At 54.7% G+C, this 19,687-nt stretch overlaps 2 protein-coding genes across 15 annotated transcripts in view; both read left to right on the top strand.

Annotated features, from left to right (window-relative positions):
* Positions 1 to 66: 66 nt before the first annotated feature.
* Positions 67 to 9,005, top strand: LOC147201877 (6-phosphofructo-2-kinase/fructose-2,6-bisphosphatase 4-like). 3 transcript variants are annotated; one of them, XM_086116778.1, is made up of 14 exons: positions 67 to 226; positions 3,573 to 3,689; positions 3,781 to 3,877; positions 3,960 to 4,026; positions 4,115 to 4,189; positions 4,793 to 4,849; positions 4,956 to 5,077; positions 5,616 to 5,823; positions 5,923 to 6,069; positions 6,163 to 6,267; positions 6,798 to 6,927; positions 7,338 to 7,400; positions 7,469 to 7,533; positions 8,378 to 9,005. In XM_086116778.1, the coding sequence occupies exons 1-14, from the start codon at positions 175 to 177 to the stop codon at positions 8,435 to 8,437; spliced, it is 1,365 nt and encodes a 454-aa protein (XP_085972904.1). In that variant the 5' UTR covers positions 67 to 174; the 3' UTR covers positions 8,438 to 9,005. The 3 variants fall into 3 exon arrangements, 2 of the variants coding, with proteins under 2 accessions (XP_085972904.1, XP_085972903.1); XR_015101528.1 differs by having other exon boundaries at positions 80 to 2,502; positions 7,297 to 7,400; XM_086116777.1 differs by having other exon boundaries at positions 82 to 2,502.
* Positions 9,006 to 9,900: 895 nt separating this feature from the next.
* The window catches only part of magi1b (membrane associated guanylate kinase, WW and PDZ domain containing 1b), a 37,758-nt gene continuing 27,971 nt past the window's right edge, over positions 9,901 to 19,687 (top strand). For 8 of the 12 annotated variants that reach the window (XM_086116768.1, XM_086116767.1, XM_086116764.1 and 5 more), the window contains exons 1-2: positions 9,909 to 10,957; positions 18,844 to 18,960. In XM_086116768.1, the coding sequence (XP_085972894.1) occupies positions 10,660 to 10,957; positions 18,844 to 18,960 (415 nt within the window). In that variant the 5' untranslated portion in view covers positions 9,909 to 10,659. Of the gene's footprint in view, positions 10,958 to 15,123; positions 15,173 to 18,843; positions 18,961 to 19,687 lie in introns of those variants that run through there. The other 4 variants (XM_086116775.1, XM_086116769.1, XM_086116773.1 and 1 more) reach the window with 4 other exon arrangements.

The following is a 19,687-nucleotide window of genomic DNA, read 5'->3' as shown; positions in this document are numbered from 1 at the left end:
GTTGTGGGAGGGTGCAAAGGGGGCAGGTACGGCTACCTGATTCCGTCCGCTTTTGCGGGAAGTCTAGTTTGGGGCTTCGCCCACTTGTTTGTGTGCGTGCGCGCGCGGGTTGACAGGACGAAGCATCAGCGCTGCGCTCGGCTCTTGGCCCCATCCGTAGGCAGACGGTCCACGATGAGGGGCTGCTCCGGTCGATCCAAGACGGCACAGAACCAGGGCAGAGCGGGTAAGAGGGCTTCCGCTTCTCGATCTTGTCGCGGGCCGTCGTGACGCCGCAGGACTCGAGACTTAGCGCGGCAAAGAGGAGACGTCGCCGCGAGCGGACGCGCCGCGCGTGTGTTTACGCGCTGGCGCCGTCGGCGAGACCTTTCCCCTACATTACGACAACAACAACGACGACAAGCTCCCGACGCCGCCTTTCGCGTCTCGTCACCTTGCGTTGCGTTGCGCCCCGCTTCGCGAAACGCGTCACGGTCGAGTCGCCGTTGAAACGAAACCGTCTCGTCGCCCGAGCGCTCTTTTTTTTTTCGCCCTGCACGCGCGGAGCTTCTCGCGCATTTCGGCGGCGCGTTGAACGCGGAGCCAGTAGAGTGCACACGTAGCCTACTGGAAATTAGCGGTACCAGGCGGCGTTTTGCAGAATCGGGAAGGACTGGCCCGCTCATTCCGTCGGTCCAGCTTGAGTTCAAGCCGTTAGCTGCTCGAAGGAGGGAGAGACCTAATGCGGGGACCCCGCTTTTCGAGGTGACTGCCCTAAATTTGTACCTACACCCCGCTGAGAACCCGATTCTGCTCAATAAACAAACAAACAAACAGAAAAAAGGACCGATACACTACCTGGGCCAATAAGACCCAACTTTTGTGTTGTTTTGGATCCAGAAAATGCATTGTTTGTCCACACACACACACGCACAATCGGTCAGAAATGGGACCGTCTCGCTACTTGGGTCCCTTTGACCCAACTTTGCGGGTTGTTTGTTTGGTCCAACACGCTCATTTTTTTGGTCCAGCTTTCTGGACCCACAACAGGTCGGTTCATCGTTCCACTAAAATGGGGTTATTTTTCAGACGTCAGTTTTCTTTTTTTTGGGGGGGGGGGGGGCTTTTTTAAATTTGATATTCTCAACCCCCCACTTCGGCGAGAGAAGGAGAGAAAAAAATCCCGGAGCTGTGGCTGACAGTCAAGACTCTTCACATGTGAATGAAAAACCTCTCCACGAGTGCGAAACAATCCAATGAAACCTCCGTCCACCGAATGGCGGGAACCGAGCGTGAGAAGCCCCACGTGGCCACATGGCCCGTTGCTCCTGTGTCCTAAATGGAAACGAGCCAGGCAATTCAATCCTCTGAACAAACTACGCTGTTCCAATCGATCCTTTGTTGTCACTGTCAACATGCCAGACCGCTCAGTATTTGGAGCCCAAAAGACAACACTGCGCGCGCGTGTGTAACTCGTTTGGATGGCTCGTGTTCTACTGAAAGGCACACGCGTCATATGCCATCAAAATAGGGATGCACTTATTTCTGGCTTGATTCGCAGACAACGTCGATCATCTCCAAGTTGGCGTCAACATGCCAGGTCGAAGGAAAAAGCGCAATGCTACCACCTAACGGTTACCGATGACCGTCAGCTCCGTCACACCGAACCTGGCAAGAACCAGAATGAGACGCGAGGTCCCGCAGTATCATTCTCGGGATTTTGTCAACTCACGAATACTCGCTACTTACTCCCCTTCCGTGGTTAGTGTAAAAAAAAAGAAAAAGTCAATGAAATATTTTTTTTATGCAGGGACCAGATAGATACACAGATGGATGGATAGATAAATACATCGCTGATTACATCGCGACATTCAAGCAGGATAAATGAAAAAGAAATATCCATCCATCCGTTTTCTAATCATTTTATCCTCGGGGGGGGGAGGGGGGTCACGGGCGTGCCCATCCCAGCTGTCTTCAGACAGACACCCTGGAGTGGTCGCCAGCCAATCGCAGATCAAATGAAAGAAAGACTGAAAATGATATCTTTGAATTTTCGGAAGACAGATGAAATTCTCTGGCCCAATTGAAATGTACCGAGAGGCGGAGTGTCAAGAAAGACCTCGCCGACGTCTTCGGTCGTCACGCGCGCTGTCGCTGTGACGACGGACGACGCGGAAATGTGGCTGCGCGCGCATTGGGGTCGTTACGACCAATCGTGGCGGCGCGTGACGTCACATAGCGCGATCGAGTGGGAGGCTGCCGAGACGGAGGCGGGCGGTCGCATCCTCGTCCCTCGAGCTCCGACCATGAAGCCCCGGTCACCTTCGGAGGAGCATCACGGGAAAAGACCCCGCGTCCCCCCCGCGGCGGCATCCACGTCGCCGCAGGACGCAATGGAAGACACGCCGCCCCTACCTCCGACTTCGAATCTGAATCCGCGGGAACTCACCCAAAATCCCCTCAAGAAGATTTGGATGCCGTGTAAAAACGGCCTGCCCGAGAGGCACATTTCTCAAAGAAAGGGTACGTACGGCGTCGGCGTGGCCTCGGACAAGCTGTTATTATTGTTGGGGGTGGTGGTGGTGGTGATGGTGGGGGGAGTGGGGGGGGGGCATTCGCTTTTGAGTTACGTCTCTCCTTTCAACGCCGGGCGCTAAACCAGTCAAGCCGGCTGCCGTCGTGTGCTGCTAGCTTAAACCGTTAGCTGCTAATGCGGTCCTCCTGCACCTGACGTCACACATTGGAGGAGCCGAGCAGAAAAGAGCCGCGACGCCTCGGAACGATTATGGCGAAGCGTGGCAGTAGCCGGCGCGTAGTCACTCGTGTGTGCGATGCGGACCGCGGCTGCCTCGTTCGACGCGGTGCCGAGGAAGCCGCCCGACATTGCGCTGATTGGTGCTATATACGCGGACGGGGTCCTCGCTTGACGCCGGCGTCCCGGGAGCGACGCGACTCAACGCCACTTGAACTCTTTAGTCGGATGGCGCAGTGTGACAAGCGACCAACAAGGCAGCCGTGACACATAATGTGCTCAAGTGTTGTTCTCGAGAGTGGGGCCAAGATCGCAATAACGCGAAGAATAAATTTTTGAAGCTTCACATATGCACGTCGAAATAAATTGGTGCGATGGCGGCGAGCCAGGAAAGCGTAGTTGGTAAAAGACCGCCTAAGTTTCAAATCTACCAAAGTGCGATGATGCGTTGATTGCACGCATCAGCCTGCGACTGCCTAATCTGAGCGGAGAGAGCTTGCGAGCTCGCTGGAGTGTTTGGCATCTGTCTCGATCTCTCTTGTGCTGGGGCGAAAGCAGTGAAACCGCGAGCGATAGCGAGTTGAGCACAGAGATGCCGTTTGGTCACCGTGCCCTCTCACCCAGTCATCTGTGCAAACGCTGTCCCGGTGAGGCAACCGACTGTTAATGCGGCGCGTGCGGGCGCGCGCGGGTCGGATTGTGAGAAGCGCAAGGCTCGAGGCTCCGTCGCCAGCGTCCTCTTTGCGGCGATCGAGGTGATCCACCATCAATGAACGACCGGTCTTGATGAGCGAGAGAGCGTGGCCAGATAATCCACCCTGCTCCCCTTCTTCCGCCACAGTATGTATGACCAACTGCCCTACCCTGATCGTGACGGTGGGCCTTCCTGCCAGGGGGAAGACCTACATCTCCAAGAAGCTGACTCGCTATCTCAACTGGATCGGGGTTCCCACCAGAGGTGCAATTGCTGCTCAAGGAAGGCCAGGCTTCCTTCTGTGTGAAATCAGGAGTTGTGCTCAAGTTGATGATGATCCTTCTGTCTTCTCCAGAGTTCAATGTAGGACAGTACAGGAGAGAGTGTGTGAAGATCTACAAGTCCTTTGAGTTCTTCCGTCCGGACAATGAGGAAGGATTAGAGATCAGAAGGTGAGAGTCTGGTCGGCGGCGGCGTTTGCCAACACTTTGACGTCTGTCATCGATCGGGCTTCCTTCCGTGTGACCTTTGCAGACAATGCGCTTCGGCCGCTCTAAACGATGTACGGCAGTACCTCGCGGAAGGAGGAGGCCAAGTTGCGGTTGGTCCCGTGGCGCTTGGGTGTCGGATGTCGCCTCACCCGTGCGGCGCCTTCATCGTTGTTTCTCTCTTTGTGGGGGGGGGCGCAGGTTTTTGACGCGACAAATACCACCAGAGAGAGGAGGGAAACCATCATCGAGTTTGCGGAGCAGAATGGCCTCAAGGTAAGGAGTCAAGCTGCCCTCATTGCCTCGGAGCCCGCCATATTTGCTGATTGGCTTCAGTGGAGAGTGTCGCGCCCTTCCAACCCGTTGGTCCACAGTTGTACAGCTTGAAAGTTGCGCACGCTACTTTTGGCATAGGAGTCAAACTATAGATGCAACCGTTACGACCCAGAGATCCACCAGTTCTTCATTAAAATCCGTTTTATTTCTTGAGGAATGGAGTTGTCATTTTCTTTTTCCATTGCATGTTTTGAGAGCAGGGACCTTGTTGTTAAAAATCAAGTTCTGATCGGTTAACAAACAAATGCTTTGTATTCAAAACACTCCTTGTTCTTTTATTGATTCAACCCCCCTCTTCTCCTTCCCCGGGCATGGCAAAGATTGCTAAACATTGGCAAAGTTGCTTGAGAATGCTTTTGCTGATGCTCTGTACAAATGATACAGTCAATAAACAAATTATTTGAATAGACGCGCCACGCCATCTTGTGATCGGTGTCGCCGCCGATGGTGTTTAAGGTCCCAAAAATGCTCATCTTGTACAGGCCGCGGCATGCGTTGGCGAATGCTTGAGCGAAGGACTTACTTGTGGCCGTGCTTCCTCAGGTGTTCTTTGTGGAGTCTGTGTGCGAAGACCCCGATGTGATCCAGGAGAATATTGTGGTGAGCGCGCGGATTTGCGATTCAGATGACATGAGGCCCGAACGAGCCAGCCGACGAGCGCGTGCGTCTCTTGCGCTCATCGTTTCTTGTGTGTGCTTCTGCTTAGCAAGTGAAGCTGGGCAGCCCCGACTACACAAATTGCAACACCGAGGAGGCGGTGGAAGACTTCATGAAGAGGATCAAATGTTATGAAAACTCGTACGAAACCCTGGATGAGGTCTTGGACAGGTGAGAGTGAATGCAATGAAAACCGTTGGAATGGTGCACACAAAAAGCAGCGGGCATGCCGACAGCTTGTTCCCTCTCGCCACCCTTGTTTGCTTGACGTCACTTGCCTGACTGCTTGGTGAAGAAATTGCATTCTGAGTGGAGCGGAGATCACACGACAGGTCAAACTTCAGCTTTCGTGAGCGGTCCATCAAAAGCCGGACCTGATAAGGCGTTGATTTCTGTCGGCCCAAAATACAAGATCAAAGGGGATTGAGACCGTGAATCATTTCGCCCTCATCTTGTCAGCAAAACACCAGGCAGCGTTTGGATGACTTCCCTCTTGCTCCTCTCCGCCGTGTTAGATGCGGTGGCGTGCTGCCACCCCGTGGCTGAGTGTGGAATCTCACCCTACTCCCCCAATAATCAAGAGGCCAAATTGAGTGATGACTGGCCAAAAAAATCCGCTCTGGAGTGGGCTTCAGCGCACCGTTGCAGTCAAAGAAAGTCAAGCACGAAGGGCCGCGCGTGATGATGTTTCTTGCCGCTCTCTGTTTAGGGAGCTCTCCTACATCAAAATTATGGACGTGGGTCAGCGCTACTTGGTCAACCGGGTCTTGGACCACATCCAGAGTCGGATCGTCTACTATCTCATGAACATCCACATCACGCCTCGCTCCATCTACCTGTGCCGCCACGGCGAGAGCGAGCTCAATGTCAAGGGTTGCATCGGGGGGGACTCGGGTCTCACGGCCAGAGGCAAAGAGGTGCGCAAGACGTGGCCGCCGAAGTGTGGCGGGCGGAACCCAAAAAGGCGTCACGGCCCATCGTCCCGCGTGCGTTGCGTGTCGCTCTCCTGTTTGCAGTTTGCCAAGAAGCTGGCCCACTTCATCCGGGCTCAGGGCATCAACCGGCTGAAGGTGTGGACCAGTCAAATGAAGAGAACCATCCAGACGGCCGAAGCTCTCGACGTGCCCTACGAGCAGTGGAAGGTCCTCAACGAGATTGACGCCGTGAGTGCCGAGCTTCAGCTCAAATGCTCGCGCGCCATCTTTTCTCATTGATCTCTGCGTACTTGTGCGTGGGGGGGGCGGGGCTCACTTCAGGGTGTATGTGAAGAGATGATGTATGAAGAGATTCAAGATCACTACCCTCTGGAGTTTGCACTGCGGGACCAGGACAAGTACCGTTACCGTTACCCGAAAGGAGAGGTCAGTCAGACAAACGCTACATTCGTGGCTGGAGACGCGTGTTTCTTGGCAAAACGTGATAGGGGGTGCACAGGAGGGCCCAACGATCCTTTTTTTTTTTTTTAAATTGTGGTTTAATACGGCAACATTTTTTTTCCCCCAAGGTCCTCTCCTCAATTCCCCCCAAAATATTGAGATTCTGCAGATGCAATTGGTCTCCATCTTTTATTCCTAGTCATTGAGAACCGTGTGAGGTGTGTCCTCACACACTTTTTACATTGACTGTTTGGAGTTTCATTTTGGTCACTTTCATCCCGGAGCGCCTCGTTTCAAAAGAAAAAGTCAAGGCGGGGGTTGTTGATTATTTTGGGCCCGCTTCAAGTGGAGAAACGCTTGGCGTCGTCGCCAGGAATGTTTTGGCCCTCCTGTAGCTAACCAGAGAATAGTGCCAAATCCATTTGGAATCCCAAGTTCGCGTCTGAGGTGGTAGGCGCCGACGATTGACACCCGAGTCCAATCCCAAATTTGCCTGTGTGTTGTGGACTCATCAGTCCTACGAGGACCTGGTGCAGCGGCTGGAGCCGGTCATCATGGAGCTGGAGAGGCAGGAGAACGTGCTGGTCATCTGTCACCAGGCCGTCATGCGCTGCCTGCTGGCCTACTTCCTGGACAAGACCGCAGGTGAGTCTGGGAGACGCAACCACTTGAAACATGCGCGTCGCCGCCGATAATTGAGTCCCCTCGCGCTTCACTCGCCCCACCGGAAATAATGCATTGTTTTGTTTTGTTTTGCCTCTGTTAAAAAAGGAAAAAGAAAGCGGACAGATTAGCTCGCAGCATAGCGGATGAAAATGCGAGTCCAAAACACAACTGCGCCTTACACCATGTTGTGCCTTTTACTGCCGCCATCCGGTGGCCAAGTATTGGAAGTTTACCCCGGTGCCAAAATTACTAACGGCTCAAAGCCCCCCCCCACCCCCACACAAAATATGTAGCAAGCAACATGTCTAACTTCCAAAACGTTGTTTCCCGTCGTCGACGTTGTGGCAGCACCACGTCCCGTGATGGTGTTTGTGTCTGTTTGCACCCAGAGGAGCTGCCCTACCTCAAGTGTCCGCTGCACACCGTGCTGAAGCTCACGCCAGTGGCCTACGGTAGGACGCTTCAGCCTCAAGTGTTGACGACCGGCACTCTTTTGACCAGGCCCGCCTTCTTTCCTCAGGCTGTAAGGTGGAGTCCATCGGCCTCAACGTAGATGCCGTCAACACACACAGAGAGAAACCAGAGGTGCGTACAACCACACGCTGACCCACATTCAGTGCAATGAGACCGGACAGAACCGGATCGCTTCATCGACCGAACGTCGCGCCTCACTGTGATTACTTTGCACGACTTGGCGCGGTCATCGGATAAACTCGACTCCCTCTAATGGCCTTCGTGCATTTGCCAGGCGACACGACTTCTTTGTCGGTCGCGCTCTCGGGCTACCGGATAAATGTCGTTTTGCATCTTGGAACGGACCGGATGTCGCGCGACAAATCTGTCGCCGACCAAACCCCAACCCGGTCATCACGTCCAGATTCGGCACGGGCCCGTCGGGGAGGGGGGCCGAGCAGCTGGCAAAGTCACCGTAGCCCATGTCGCAGTTTTGTGACAAAAATGTGCACTTTTGGCTGGCCAAAGGTCACCGCCGGGCATTGAGTGTGTGGCACCGCACGGGCCGACACGTGTCCAGATGGCTCCAAATCGGCTTCGAGACGTCGAGACCCCACGTCTGGCGACTCCAAATCTGGTGTAGTCCAAGAGCTCTGCCGGCATATATTCAAGTTTGACTCCCTGACCCGAATCAAATTGGTGTCTGGACACAAGAAATGGACAACGCGCCCTTTCCAATTGCACATGAAAGCTAAATATATCCCGTCGCTCATTTTTATCGCTGACGAGTGTGCAGCGGGGACGTCACTTTGAACAAAGGGAGTTGCAACCCAACAGCCAAAATGTTGTTTGTCCAATAAGGTGGAGTCACGCGGCTCGCTAAGCCGGCACTTGTGACCGTTGAAAGGCAAACAGCGTGCCGACGTTAGCCCGCCTTGTTTTTGTGTGTGTGTTTGCTTCTCCCCGCATGGAACAGAACGTGGAGGTGTCGCGGATGTCAGAGGAAGCTCTGCTTACGGTGCCGGCCCACCAATGAGGCGGCGCACGGCGCACCTCCGCTGGCCTCCACAGGCCTCGATGCGCAACCCGCCCGCCTCTTTGCTCTCCACCTCGCTCCCATCCTCCGCCGTCTGCGCTGCCTGCACTGCACTCGCGTGTCCGCTCGCGGGGAGACGCCATCGATGATGGTGATCGCTGACTGGAATCCAGTTCACTCTTGATCATTTCTGAAAATATGACACGGAGCTCGCGTTGTCGTGCGCACGCTCCCTTTTGGGGAGAACAAATGAAGGGACTGCTGTGCGCATGTGAACTAGCAATACGGTCCCATGAAGTTTTTCTTCTTTTCTTTTCCCTCACCGCTTTGAACCGATGTCACCCTGTTAGTTTGTTTTTTTTTTTTTTTAACACAAAGGTACTTGTACTTTTGCAGCATTGCACATTGTCTGTTTCAAATTCTTACACAAGTGTGTAGAATGTCTCAAGTGAAAATCATGGAAGTCTCGCTCCGCTTTGTGACGGTGTGTACGTGTTGTTTTTCCTCAAGTCACTGACCCGATGGAAAAAGTAGATGTGTTGTTTCTAAATAAACTCCCTTCACTCAGCGATGCTCCACGGCCACTCTCGTCAACGTCTGTTGTCGAATCGACATTTCTTCGTGACACCCTGTGGTTTATTCCACCCGCTTTTGCTCGACAGCGGCGCAATGTCATCAATGTGCAAATGTCCAAGCGCTGCCAGTCTTCAAGCCGAACTGTTTGTCCTATTGGCAGAAATAAACCGATTGAGTCACGTTGAAATGGGCAAAATCAGTTTGGCCTCCAACTCGAGCCACCGAAGTCAGCGAAAGAACCCGAAACCCGGTTCAAGATGATACTAATGCAGCGTGTTATACCGGAGACAAATTCCTTGCGTGTTTACACATACTTGGCCAATAAAGATGATTCTGATCAGGAATGGTATCAACGAGGTCAAAGAGGAGGCAGTACATGTTTTCCCGTTCACTAATATACGGTGTGATTCAAAGGGCCCAACGGGCAGAGTTAACGCAGACTCGCGTCTCTGACGCACAAACAAAAATGCACGCCAACTTGTCCAACCTGAAATGCAGCAATCTGACTTGTCGGATCGCGGTGAACGTAACCAAGGGCCACCGGGTTGTCAGCGGTTACGCAAATATCAATAAGTTCCCGATTTGTCCTTATGATGCACATCGGTGGAATTTCACTTCCTCCATAATACTCACGATCACCTTCATCACAATAGTTGGATTTGTTGATAGTAATTTTCGCTCACTCATTTGCACGCTGTCACGCATGCGCATGTGTACGGACGTTGCCTTCACGTGCTCCCAACAGTGTGCGTCAAATCAAGGGACGATTGAAAGAAAACGGATGATGAATTGAAATGAGACCATTTCATTGGCATTTATCTCAATGTCATGTTAGTCTGGAGAATTCAATTGAATAGCACCCCTTCACAAACCGCAATTATGATGTCGATCGATGTAAATCTACGTGTCGAGTACAGTTCCTGACACGGGCGGATTTGAAGTGAACAAATTCTCAACAGTGAGCGGCCAACTTTTACTTACTTCTCACAATTAAGATGAACGCAAAATAGTAAAGTGATCCGGAGAAGAATTCGCACACAAGTGTGGTTTGTCGTACACGTGACTAATCGCAACGGGAAATCCCGAGGCGCACCCGCCTTGAATAAACTCTTTCCCACAGCGCGTGAACGTCGCAGGAGCTCAGCACATTCTCGGCGCACCGCTCGCGACGAGTTTCGAGTTCCGCGTCCAGTGCCCCGAGTCCCAAGCGGGAGAACCGGCGTCGTCCCTGGTCAGAGCAGCCCCGAGCCGGGCACCGAGGAATCAGCGACCGGCCAAGGCGAACGGCGAATCGTAGCTCCTCAGCGAAGTGAACCGAAATCGGATTGCAGCGAGTTTAGGGGGCGTTCGTGTAGTGTTTGCTCAGCGGGGACCGCGGTAGATGGAACGTCGGTCGGACTCCGTTCCAGGGCGACTTCACCTCGAGTAAACATGTCGAAGAAAGATCGGAGGAGGCAACCCACGGCGTGAAAAGTGACTTCCAGGTGGACGGCAATGGCTTGATTCCTGCGCGCGACACCGCCGCTGTCAGGGGCGCTCATGTTTCTTTCGGTGGGAGCGAGAGAAAGTTTGCTGCGCTTCACTCGGAAATAAAAGCGCCGTTTTGTGACCGCGTGCCGCAGCATCGTCCGAACAGGCTCGCCAGCATGTCCAACCCCGCGTTGAGGAAGAACCACTGGAACTCGCGGCTCAACGAGTGCGCCGTGGCCAAAGATGCACGGGGGGCCTTGAACGTGCCCCTGCGCGGCGGGGCCGAGAACGGAGAGTTCGCGTTCGTCGGGCAACTCGAGCAGAACCGAGTGCTTTACAACAGCGGACGGTTAAACGACGGAGAGCTTCTTCTGGAGGTGGAGAACACCCCCGTCTCGGGATTACCCCTGTACGACGTGCGGGCCCTCATCGAGAGCTGCAAAGGTCCCGTCCGGCTAAAAGCCGTCAGGCCAGGTAAGAACCGAAGCGGCGTCGACACTCGTGAAAGCGCGACAACCGCCAGCACATTCACGCCCCCCCCCCCCACCCCTCCCCTATGCCCCAATCCGCCTCTGCGACTATCAACACAATAGTTGAGATTTTCAACTTAATTGAGCGCTGCGAAGTTTGAGAGCGCACCCACGCGAATGTCAATCATCAAGTCAAAAGTATGAATTTGAAAAATCGTCTGGGCGGCAGCGGGTCCCGAGGATCGTTCTTGAAAATGATGATCCGACAAGTCAATCCGCTTGATGCTTTTCATTTCCTGAACATGAGAATCTGTAAAAAAAAAAAAAAAAAGGCTGCGACCGCTTTCAATGGCCACCACAAGCTGAGTGCAACACACCAGAAAATTTTGTAATTCGGGGTCCAGGTTTCCGGTGAAACGGGATCACAGATTGACTCCCTCCTTCACATTTGAGTCAAACGTTTCCCAACCTTGTGTACGTACCCATCCAAGCCTTTGGTTTTGTCAGCCGTGGTTGGCTGGCATTGTCAGGTGCAAGCTCAAAGAAAGTGTTGGGCCTGTCTCGTGGATTCTCTTGCGACAAGATTTCTGATGCCCGTCTTTCCAAACGAGAGCAGCAGGCTCGCGTGGTGGCCGTTGTGTCTCATTCATGGTCGTCCTGACCCGGCGGGGCCCGCCGGCTTTGACGGCGAGCCGATGTGACAGCTTCCTAGCGAGTGATGGCAAAACTGCTTAGGGGACGCGCGGATCCCGCCGGCAACGATGCTCACGTCACGTTGCGACGGCCAAAAGAGCCACCGCATTCAAATCGGTCAAGAGTGTGAAAAACACACCATGTCCAAAATGATTGCAAAATGGACGTTAGGCATCGATCGACGTTACTTGTGTGTCTGACCGGTTTTACTTGTAGACGCTGCACATCGACCGAGCTCGAGAGCTCTCTGTATCTCGAGCTCTGTATTTCTGTGTACGTGTCCATTGCTTGGCCAAATCCGAATGACGGGATACCGACCATCTGGAGGCTTGCGTCGGATATTTGGGGACCCTCGACAATGGAATCTCACGCTCGGCGGAAGCGAGGTTTTTCTCGCGGGTGTGCGCCGCCATGCGATGTACGCTATGATATCTGTTGAATCGTGTGTTTGTGGGCCGAGCTGTTGAAAATGCTCCAAAGTCAAACGGATGAGGAGTACGAGGCTCGTGAGCCATCAACTTCTAGAGGTCTGAATTCGTTGTCCTCTTCAGCTCGCGCCTCGCTAACGAGAGCCTCTGGATGATTGCGTTCGCGCTAGCCGCGTGTGGATTTGTGAGTTTGCAGACGGAAGTGCTCGGGTCCTTTTCTCACTGAACAGCCCTCCTTTCCCAAAACGACACTGTGCATCCTCTGAGCGCAGTTGAAGGACTCGTCTTTGCTTCCGCGCAGCTTAGCTTCCGCAAAGATCTCTGGCTTGAATTTCCATGTGTTTGATCTCCTTTATTTTTTAATGCGAGCACGTGGACAGGAGGGAGAAAGGTAAGATGTGTCGGCTATAAGCGCCTTACCTCCCTCGGGATCAAATTGTCTCGAGTGTGGGTCGGCGCCATTTGAAGCTCTCCGTTGAGATGCAAAGCAAGGCAGAGGCCCGCTCGCTTTCCCGCCGGAGAGAAACCGCGTTGACGTAAGATCCCGTTTGCCGAAGAGTCGGCTGTCTTTTGCCAATCGGCTCGATGAGAGGCCATTGTATCGTGCGGCGAGGAGGGTCGGTCGCGCCTTGCGTTGCACACGTCTGAGGGGCAAACTCGGCCAGCGCCTTTTGCCCTTCCTCTCCTTGCAAACCGATTCGACGCTCACGCCGGTTCTCAAAAGGAGGCCTTCCTTTCGACCGAGTCGCCAGAGTTTGGCAATGGGCGCGAAACCCAAGTCCGAACGCACCGGGCCCTCCGTGAGAGGGACGGGAAAATCCAAGTCACGAGCTAAACGTCGGTCAAGTTCCCTTGACGAATCTATTCCAGAGGGGTTGACGCGAGTCAACATCAGGAAGCGCACGTTCCCAAGAGCTTGAAAATCAAACGAAACGCCTTTGCGTGACGAGCAGCTCTCTCGCCCTTTATTGTGCGCAGCGTCACATGGGTGGAGCATTCCCGTTCTCTGTACCGGATCCGGTCCGGGTGCGACCGCGCTCTCAGAAGGCCCGCTTGCTTGCCCTCGTCGAGCAGCTTGAGCTCCGCCGTCATTTTGCCTGCCATGCGGGTCCGAGTTTGAGACGGCGGCTCGCGTGGAAGATTGTTCTCAAAGAAACGCTGGCTGGCTTCGTTGAAGGCAAAAAAACAACAACAAAAAAGAAAAATCTTGTTTGAACCTTTGCGGCGATCTGCTTTTAGCACGTCTGAAAGCTCGCGTGTCGTTTCTGTACTTCCCCGGCAGACGCGATTTGGCGATAAGAAGTCATTTTCATGGATCTGCCGACTGGGATTCCTGCAAATGAGAGCGCGCTGGGAATGCGGCGCCGGAGACTCATCTCGTCCGCCCCCCCCCCCCCCCCCCCCCCCCCCGCTACAGCTGAATCTCTTGCCATGTCTGAGCAATGCGCACCGCCGCTGCAGGAAGGACCGACAAATATTTCTTTTCTTCCGTCGATTGCGCGGCCTCGTCCCCATAAAGGAGACAAGGAATCACACTGGCATCTCTTCAGAAGGGGTCAAAAGTCCATCCCCCCCCCCAAAAAAAAAAATCAGGCGTTGCTCCTTCAGTGCCCCCCCCCCCCCATACACATGAACAGTGTTATCAGACACAACAGCTGGAAACACAAGTGTTGAGGTGTTAAACATTGTTATTGTGGGGCTCCCATACACCCCCCCCCCCCCCCTGCCCTGAATTCCTGCCTCGCTTCCTCAAAGCATTGTGTTGCCATTGGACTGCTGGCATTTCCTGCACGGTCGGGCAGAGGTTTCGCACACACTGAGGACCTTTTGACTTATCCGGCGGCACCGCGTAGTAAGATCACGTGACGGCCGACCAAAATCGCGACTCTTTGTGTTTCGGCGACGCAGACAAAATGGCGACCGGCGCCATCGCGTCGCAACTCTCTGCTCAACTACGTTTGGAGGGAAACTCTTGATTTGGCTCTTGCTTTCCTCTCGGCAAAAGGGCAAAGGTCAACCACCCCAACTTGTCACCTCAAGGTTGGGCCCTCGCTCGACATTCTTGAATGGGTGTTTTTTTTTTGGGGGCCTTCCGGCGAACGAGCCGCAAAACGGCGCTGCGTTCGCGCCGATGCCGAGCCGGCTCATTCTGCACGTCTGAAAGTGATGGATGGACCCGTCTGTTTGGTTCAAGTGTTTTCTATCCGCCCGTGTCGCAAAGCCCGTCTGACAGGTTGGAGCGAAACCGTCGCATTCTTGTGCTGCACCTGTCAGCGGCTGCGCTGGGCTGAGGGAGGGGCGGGGGCGGGGGAAGAGCGGAATCGACTATGTTTGGCGAAATGGCGCCGCGCGCACGCCCGCTGGAGTTTTTGCCATCCGACGGCACGATTTGTACGATGGCGGCCATCCCCGAGCTGGCCACGAAAGATGCTTGAATTGGTGTGAGAGGTTTTCGGTCTCATGATCTTGCGGGCGGGCAGAGGACTTTGTTCAGTTGCGTGAGGATGAACAGACGGCATTCCCGGCATTCCTTTGCCCGACAGCCCCCGTCACCGCCTTCTGGTTCCAGTGGAGGGTCGCTGGGGTGCAAGACAATCTTGCACAAGTACGACACCTCGGATACCAACAAGCGGGGAGAGAGAAGTGCGTCCCCCCCCCCCCCCCCCCCCCCCCCCGGCTGCCCGCTCGCCCGCCTTCTCGGCACAGTGCAAGTTTGCGCCATCCGCGAAATCCGCCCCCTCCCTCTTATGGGCTCGGAAGATGCTGACGTCACTCGGCCCGCTGGCTCGGCGGCTGGCTGTCATGGGAAGGACGTTTTGGACCCGGCATCGATTGCAATCTTTGCGGCCGTCCCTCTGCACCGAAGTCCGGTTGGGAGTCAACGGGGGCCGACAACTGCGGCAAACTTGTGAAACGGGATGAAAATTCCACCCCAAAAAGCCCATTCCTTCTTGGGGGGGGGGGGGGTGGATTACAGAGCCGAGTCCAAAGATTTGACCCGGTCAACCCGACGACACCCGCGGGGCAAAAATCTGCAGAGAGCCGAGTCGACGTGAGAGTTCCCATGACCGCTCGACGGCGCTTTGAATTTCTTACGGGTAGGCCCTCCCGGTCTGTCGCCACAAGACTGGGGAAGCGAGCGTTTGGGCTTTGTATTGCGGTTGTTCTCCTTCCTTTTTGTCAACGCCTTGCACGCAAATGAAAAATACGTTAGCGAGACACAGCGCGTATAGCAAGGTTCTCAAATTTGCACGCCGGCGATCGGCAAACAATGCGAATCCTTCGGCCACCTTTCCAGCGCCCGCTCGTGTTCCCCTCGCCGATTAGCTGAGAATGCAGCAAAGTCATCTGATCTCTGCCGAAATTGCCACACTGCGGAGAGCACAAAGAATCCTTTTTTTTTTTTTGCCGCACTCGGGGCGAGGGCTGTCTTTTGACATCCCCCCCGGGGGCGTGCGCTAAAGAAACATTTTCATGGGCGGCGCTTGAAAAGTGTGCCCGCGCTCCGGCGTAGGGAGACTTGCCGCAAAAAAGTAACGAGCGTCGCCATCTCCGCGACGACGTCGGGTCAATGGCGTCGAATGACTTCACGTACCTTCCGAGGCCTTGGCCTACGATCGCAAGCTAATTACCGCGCGCGTGTCCGGCCTGCTGTCGGCCGCGGAGGGACGCGGCAGTGGATGAGTGTTGCCTGATGCTGACCCAGAAAGGAGCGTGCCGACGTAATGAGCAGTGACTGCTCGCGCGTTAGCCCGCAGCACTGGAACGTGCAACTTTGTGACTGGAAATTCATGTTTGTTTGACCCCCCACCCCCCCCATCATTTTTAAAAGACGGGAGCGTTAATTGCTGCCGTTTTACCAAACGACACGCAGGCAATGGCACAAGTGAGGGGCGCGTCTCTTGAAACCTCTTTTTTATTTGACGCTCTTTCAAGTCGGCACGTTTTTGTGTTGCCGGCCTGCGTCTAAAATTAGCTCGGCGAACAGATGTGGCGACTCCAGTCCCTTTTGTATGCACGTGTTGCCAAATGTGCCGGTGCATGCGCATGAACGGGCCCCCGCGCGTGCGCGTCTTTCACGCAGCGGCTCGAGACAGTCTTGAGTCGGCATTGAAAAGCAAACCCGCTTGTGCCCTTTGCTGGCCGGCTCCGCCACTAGGAGGCGCTGCTGTGAGGATTCGTTTTCCTCTGCTTCCGCCGCCTTTGGTGTCATTGGAACGCACACGGTAGCGTACGAGAACGTGTCGCGTGTCGCCCGCTCGGCATCTGTTGCGACGGTCCCGGTCGCCCTCCCGTCTGCGGCCTCTTCTCAAGGTTTTTCCCCGGATGGGCTTTTGGGAGTTTTTCCTTTGCCCTCCTGGGGCTTCAGCTCGGGGGATGTCGTGAATACTTTTGTCAACTTGACTGGGCACGTGAAGCCCTTTGAGACTCCTTTTTTGTGATTAAGGGCCATTGAAATCAACGTGATTTGACGTGAGCGACACACACTCACTCACTCACACACACACACACACACACACAGTCACACACACGCACGCGCTGTGCTGAGCAACACCCCCCTGAAGGTGGCAGCGTTAATGACCCGCTTCCACAGTTTGCATCCACCTTTTTTTAAAAAAAACATTTCAGCCACCAGGGGCGCCGGTGAGCAGGAGCCAAGCCCACTTGGGGGCGGGCCCTGGACCAATGGCCGGCCACACGCAGACGAATGGCGCGATGGGTGCCCCGATCCATTTTGGCCGCAGCACTCTGCTCTCACTTTTTCATTGAATTTCTCGTCACGTCAGTTCTTCACAGTCGCTCCCGCCTCATTTGATGTGCCGATCATTCCTCCCGCATGACACGTCGGGTTTATCAATTGCTGAGGCGTGGGCCCGGCGTGAAATCTGACAGCCAATGGGACGGCCGGCCACATGAGACCGAGACGTCGGCTTTGAAAAAGTGCCCGCCCGTCTGCCGTTCCTTTTGTTTTTGTCACGCTTTGTTAGACCAGAGGGTGGCAGCAGACCGCGGCGGACTGTGACCGCTGATCACGCCGCCGCACTGTTTTTACTCATCTGGCGGCTGTCGCCATGGATACGGGGCGCAGCCACTCCTGCGATACCAGGATGCACATTGGAGGGACGGAAATAGTCGTCTTGCGCCTGCGTACCTGTCGTGTGTTTGTGCAAACGCTTGATCAGTTGAGTCGTCACGTCAGCCTTTTGCAAAGACATCTGGAAGGGCGCAACCATCTCTCTCTCTCTCTCTCTCTCGCTCCGTGGCCCATCTCCGGAATTCTCGACAGGTTGGGCCCTTGCGGTTTGTTGTGCCTCGCGCCGTTGTCAATCATGATGCGTTGCGTCGGATTGTCGTCGGTCATGGCGAACTATTGCCGCTATGTCAAACATTGGTGTTTATGCAGCTCGGGGCCCAAGATTCCCCCCCCCCCCGTTGAAGGTCACGCGGGTTCCTTCCACCCGCTCTCGAACATATGGCTAAGCCCGGATCACAAGAAGGCGCAATGTTAACTGTACACGGCCGCCACGGCCTGAATCAACGGAGTCGCGATTAGCCCCGATGATCTGATTAACTGCAGCCCGGGACCAAGTCTTCGCTCGGGAGATTGGTTGGTCTTGACGTCGCTCGACATAAGTCGCGATGCTTCAACCGCTCGCCGATTAGGGAGGGAGGGACGGGCAGAAATCCAATTGGCGTCAAAGCCAACTTGCTTGAAAGATGTTCACATCAAGATTCTCCGACTCATTTTTGCGTTCCCGGAGGCGCTGGACGCAAGCGTTTGTCACGACGGCATTCTTTCCGACTCGTCCGGGGTGTGCCCTTGTCGTTCGTCACACGTTCAACTTCTGCTGCTTCTGCTCGTTGTTGCTGACGGATGGCGTGACAACAAGACTTTTTTTTTCCCCCAACGCACCGGCGGCCGATCGTCGTTCAGAAATTGTTCCACTAAGCCGCATATCCGCGAAACGAAACTCGCCCTGACGGAAAGTCGCGCACTTCACCGTTTCGCCGCCAGGAATAAGGTGGATGAAAAGAGTCTCAAAGGGCCCGGAGGGGGAAAAAAAAAAAGGTTGGCGCATTCAATTCCCACAGCTCGTCGAGGAGTCAATTAGGAATGATGGAAAAAGTCAGCAAACGTTGACTGAGCGACTTCTTGTTATGCGGGCCGCTCATTCCGCGAGCCGCGCCGGGCGACGACGTCTTATTGTCGACCCCCCCACGCGGGGGGAAAATGCGTCGGCATGAGACGAGAAGCCGGTCAGGAAAGCGTCACGCGTTGCGGCGTGTCCACCTGCCCGTGCAGATTCATCGACCGCTGCGTCACGCGCTCGCGATATCCATCGTGTTATTCGACGCGCGAGTCTGTACGCGGTTTCCATGGAAACACAATCCAGGGCCCTCTCTGACTGGCCGCTCGCCCGGGAAAACCAAAGATGGCCTCGGCAGCGATGCCAGGATGACAACATACGGTATTTGATATGGTTTGAAGGCGGCGACGAGCGCGATGGGATCGGACGCGATCCCGTTCTATGGTGCGCGTCGTTTCGCACGGTCGGTAACGCGGACGGGCGTTCGCCGAAATGCGCCAATGCGCAGGTTTGACCATCGGGTCGCCCGCCGTGCCTTTCCGGGGGTCCGGACGGCCAAGCGCGCGTATCGTTTATTCGGCAGCCAGAATGGCGGCCAAACGCCAAGAGCGATGGATTGTCCGCGGGATTTGTTTTGATGCCGTGACCATCCGTTTCCCCGCTTGTGTCCGCAATGGCAGGAAATAAGCTGGACAAGGACCTGAAACGCTATCTCAGCCAGCGCTTCCAGAAATCGTCGCCTGACCACCAACTGCAGCAAATCATCCGAGACAACCTCTACCATCACGCCGTGCCTTGTGAGTCTGTCAGCACCTCACGCACAAACTGCACACTGAGCGCGCATGCTTGAATTCAACTTTATGGTTGAGGAAATTTGACCATAAAACTAACTTGACTCGACTTGAAACGGCTGCTTCTAGCTGTGAGTCCAAATGGTACCTCAGTAAAAAGAAATATGAAAGTCGGATCGATCGCTGCTTGTTTTTTTTTTTAATTAAAGTGATGTATGACTTTGGAGTTTATTTGACACGCGGGCCGAAAAGGCTCGTTCTTGCTCGTGATATGAAGCCCCGACTTCTTCCCGAAGCTTTCTCCTGTGCTGGCTTCCCGATGAGTTCGTTCATTGTGTCCATCTGACTCGGTGGCAAGATGGTGAAGGAAGAACAAATAAATGGCCAATCGGTCTGTTGCACTTGCGCTTAGAGCACAAGTCCGTTTAACAACCTTTTGGGGGCACAAGCCGTCTCCGTGTGAATGGGGGCGTACGCTGGCGGGGGGGGGGGGCTCTTTGAGTGGCCAGCGCCTTCGGTCAAATGGAATCAAAAGAACGGTGCCAAACGGAATGAATGATGGGAGCGGCACCCCGAGACGCGCGGTCCCTGCCCCCCCCCCCCCACCCCCTCAATCATTTTCCATAATGCCTGTCCACAACGAGTATTACATGGCACCGGGCCTACTCCTTGGCGTGGACCCCATATTTGCCGGCACTGCCATTCTCATCAGTTGGACAGAAGCTCCACCGCG

Source organism: Hippocampus guttulatus, chromosome 8 (assembly GCF_054856545.1).
Source record: "Hippocampus guttulatus isolate MCC_2025c chromosome 8, RoL_Hgut_1.0, whole genome shotgun sequence".
In the NCBI taxonomy this organism is placed as follows: Eukaryota; Metazoa; Chordata; class Actinopteri; order Syngnathiformes; family Syngnathidae; genus Hippocampus; species Hippocampus guttulatus.
This window is presented reverse-complemented; position numbering and strand designations above follow the sequence as displayed.

Excerpts from the sequence above, each read along its gene's own strand:
- LOC147201877 (XM_086116777.1), top strand. The coding sequence starts at position 2,157 with ATGTGGCTGCGCGCGCATTGGGGTCGTTACGACCAATCGTGGCGGCGC. Across the intron at positions 6,928-7,337 it reads CTTCCTGGACAAGACCGCAG|AGGAGCTGCCCTACCTCAAG; the intron begins GTGAGTCTGGGA and ends GTTTGCACCCAG. Across the intron at positions 7,401-7,468 it reads GCTCACGCCAGTGGCCTACG|GCTGTAAGGTGGAGTCCATC; the intron begins GTAGGACGCTTC and ends TTCTTTCCTCAG.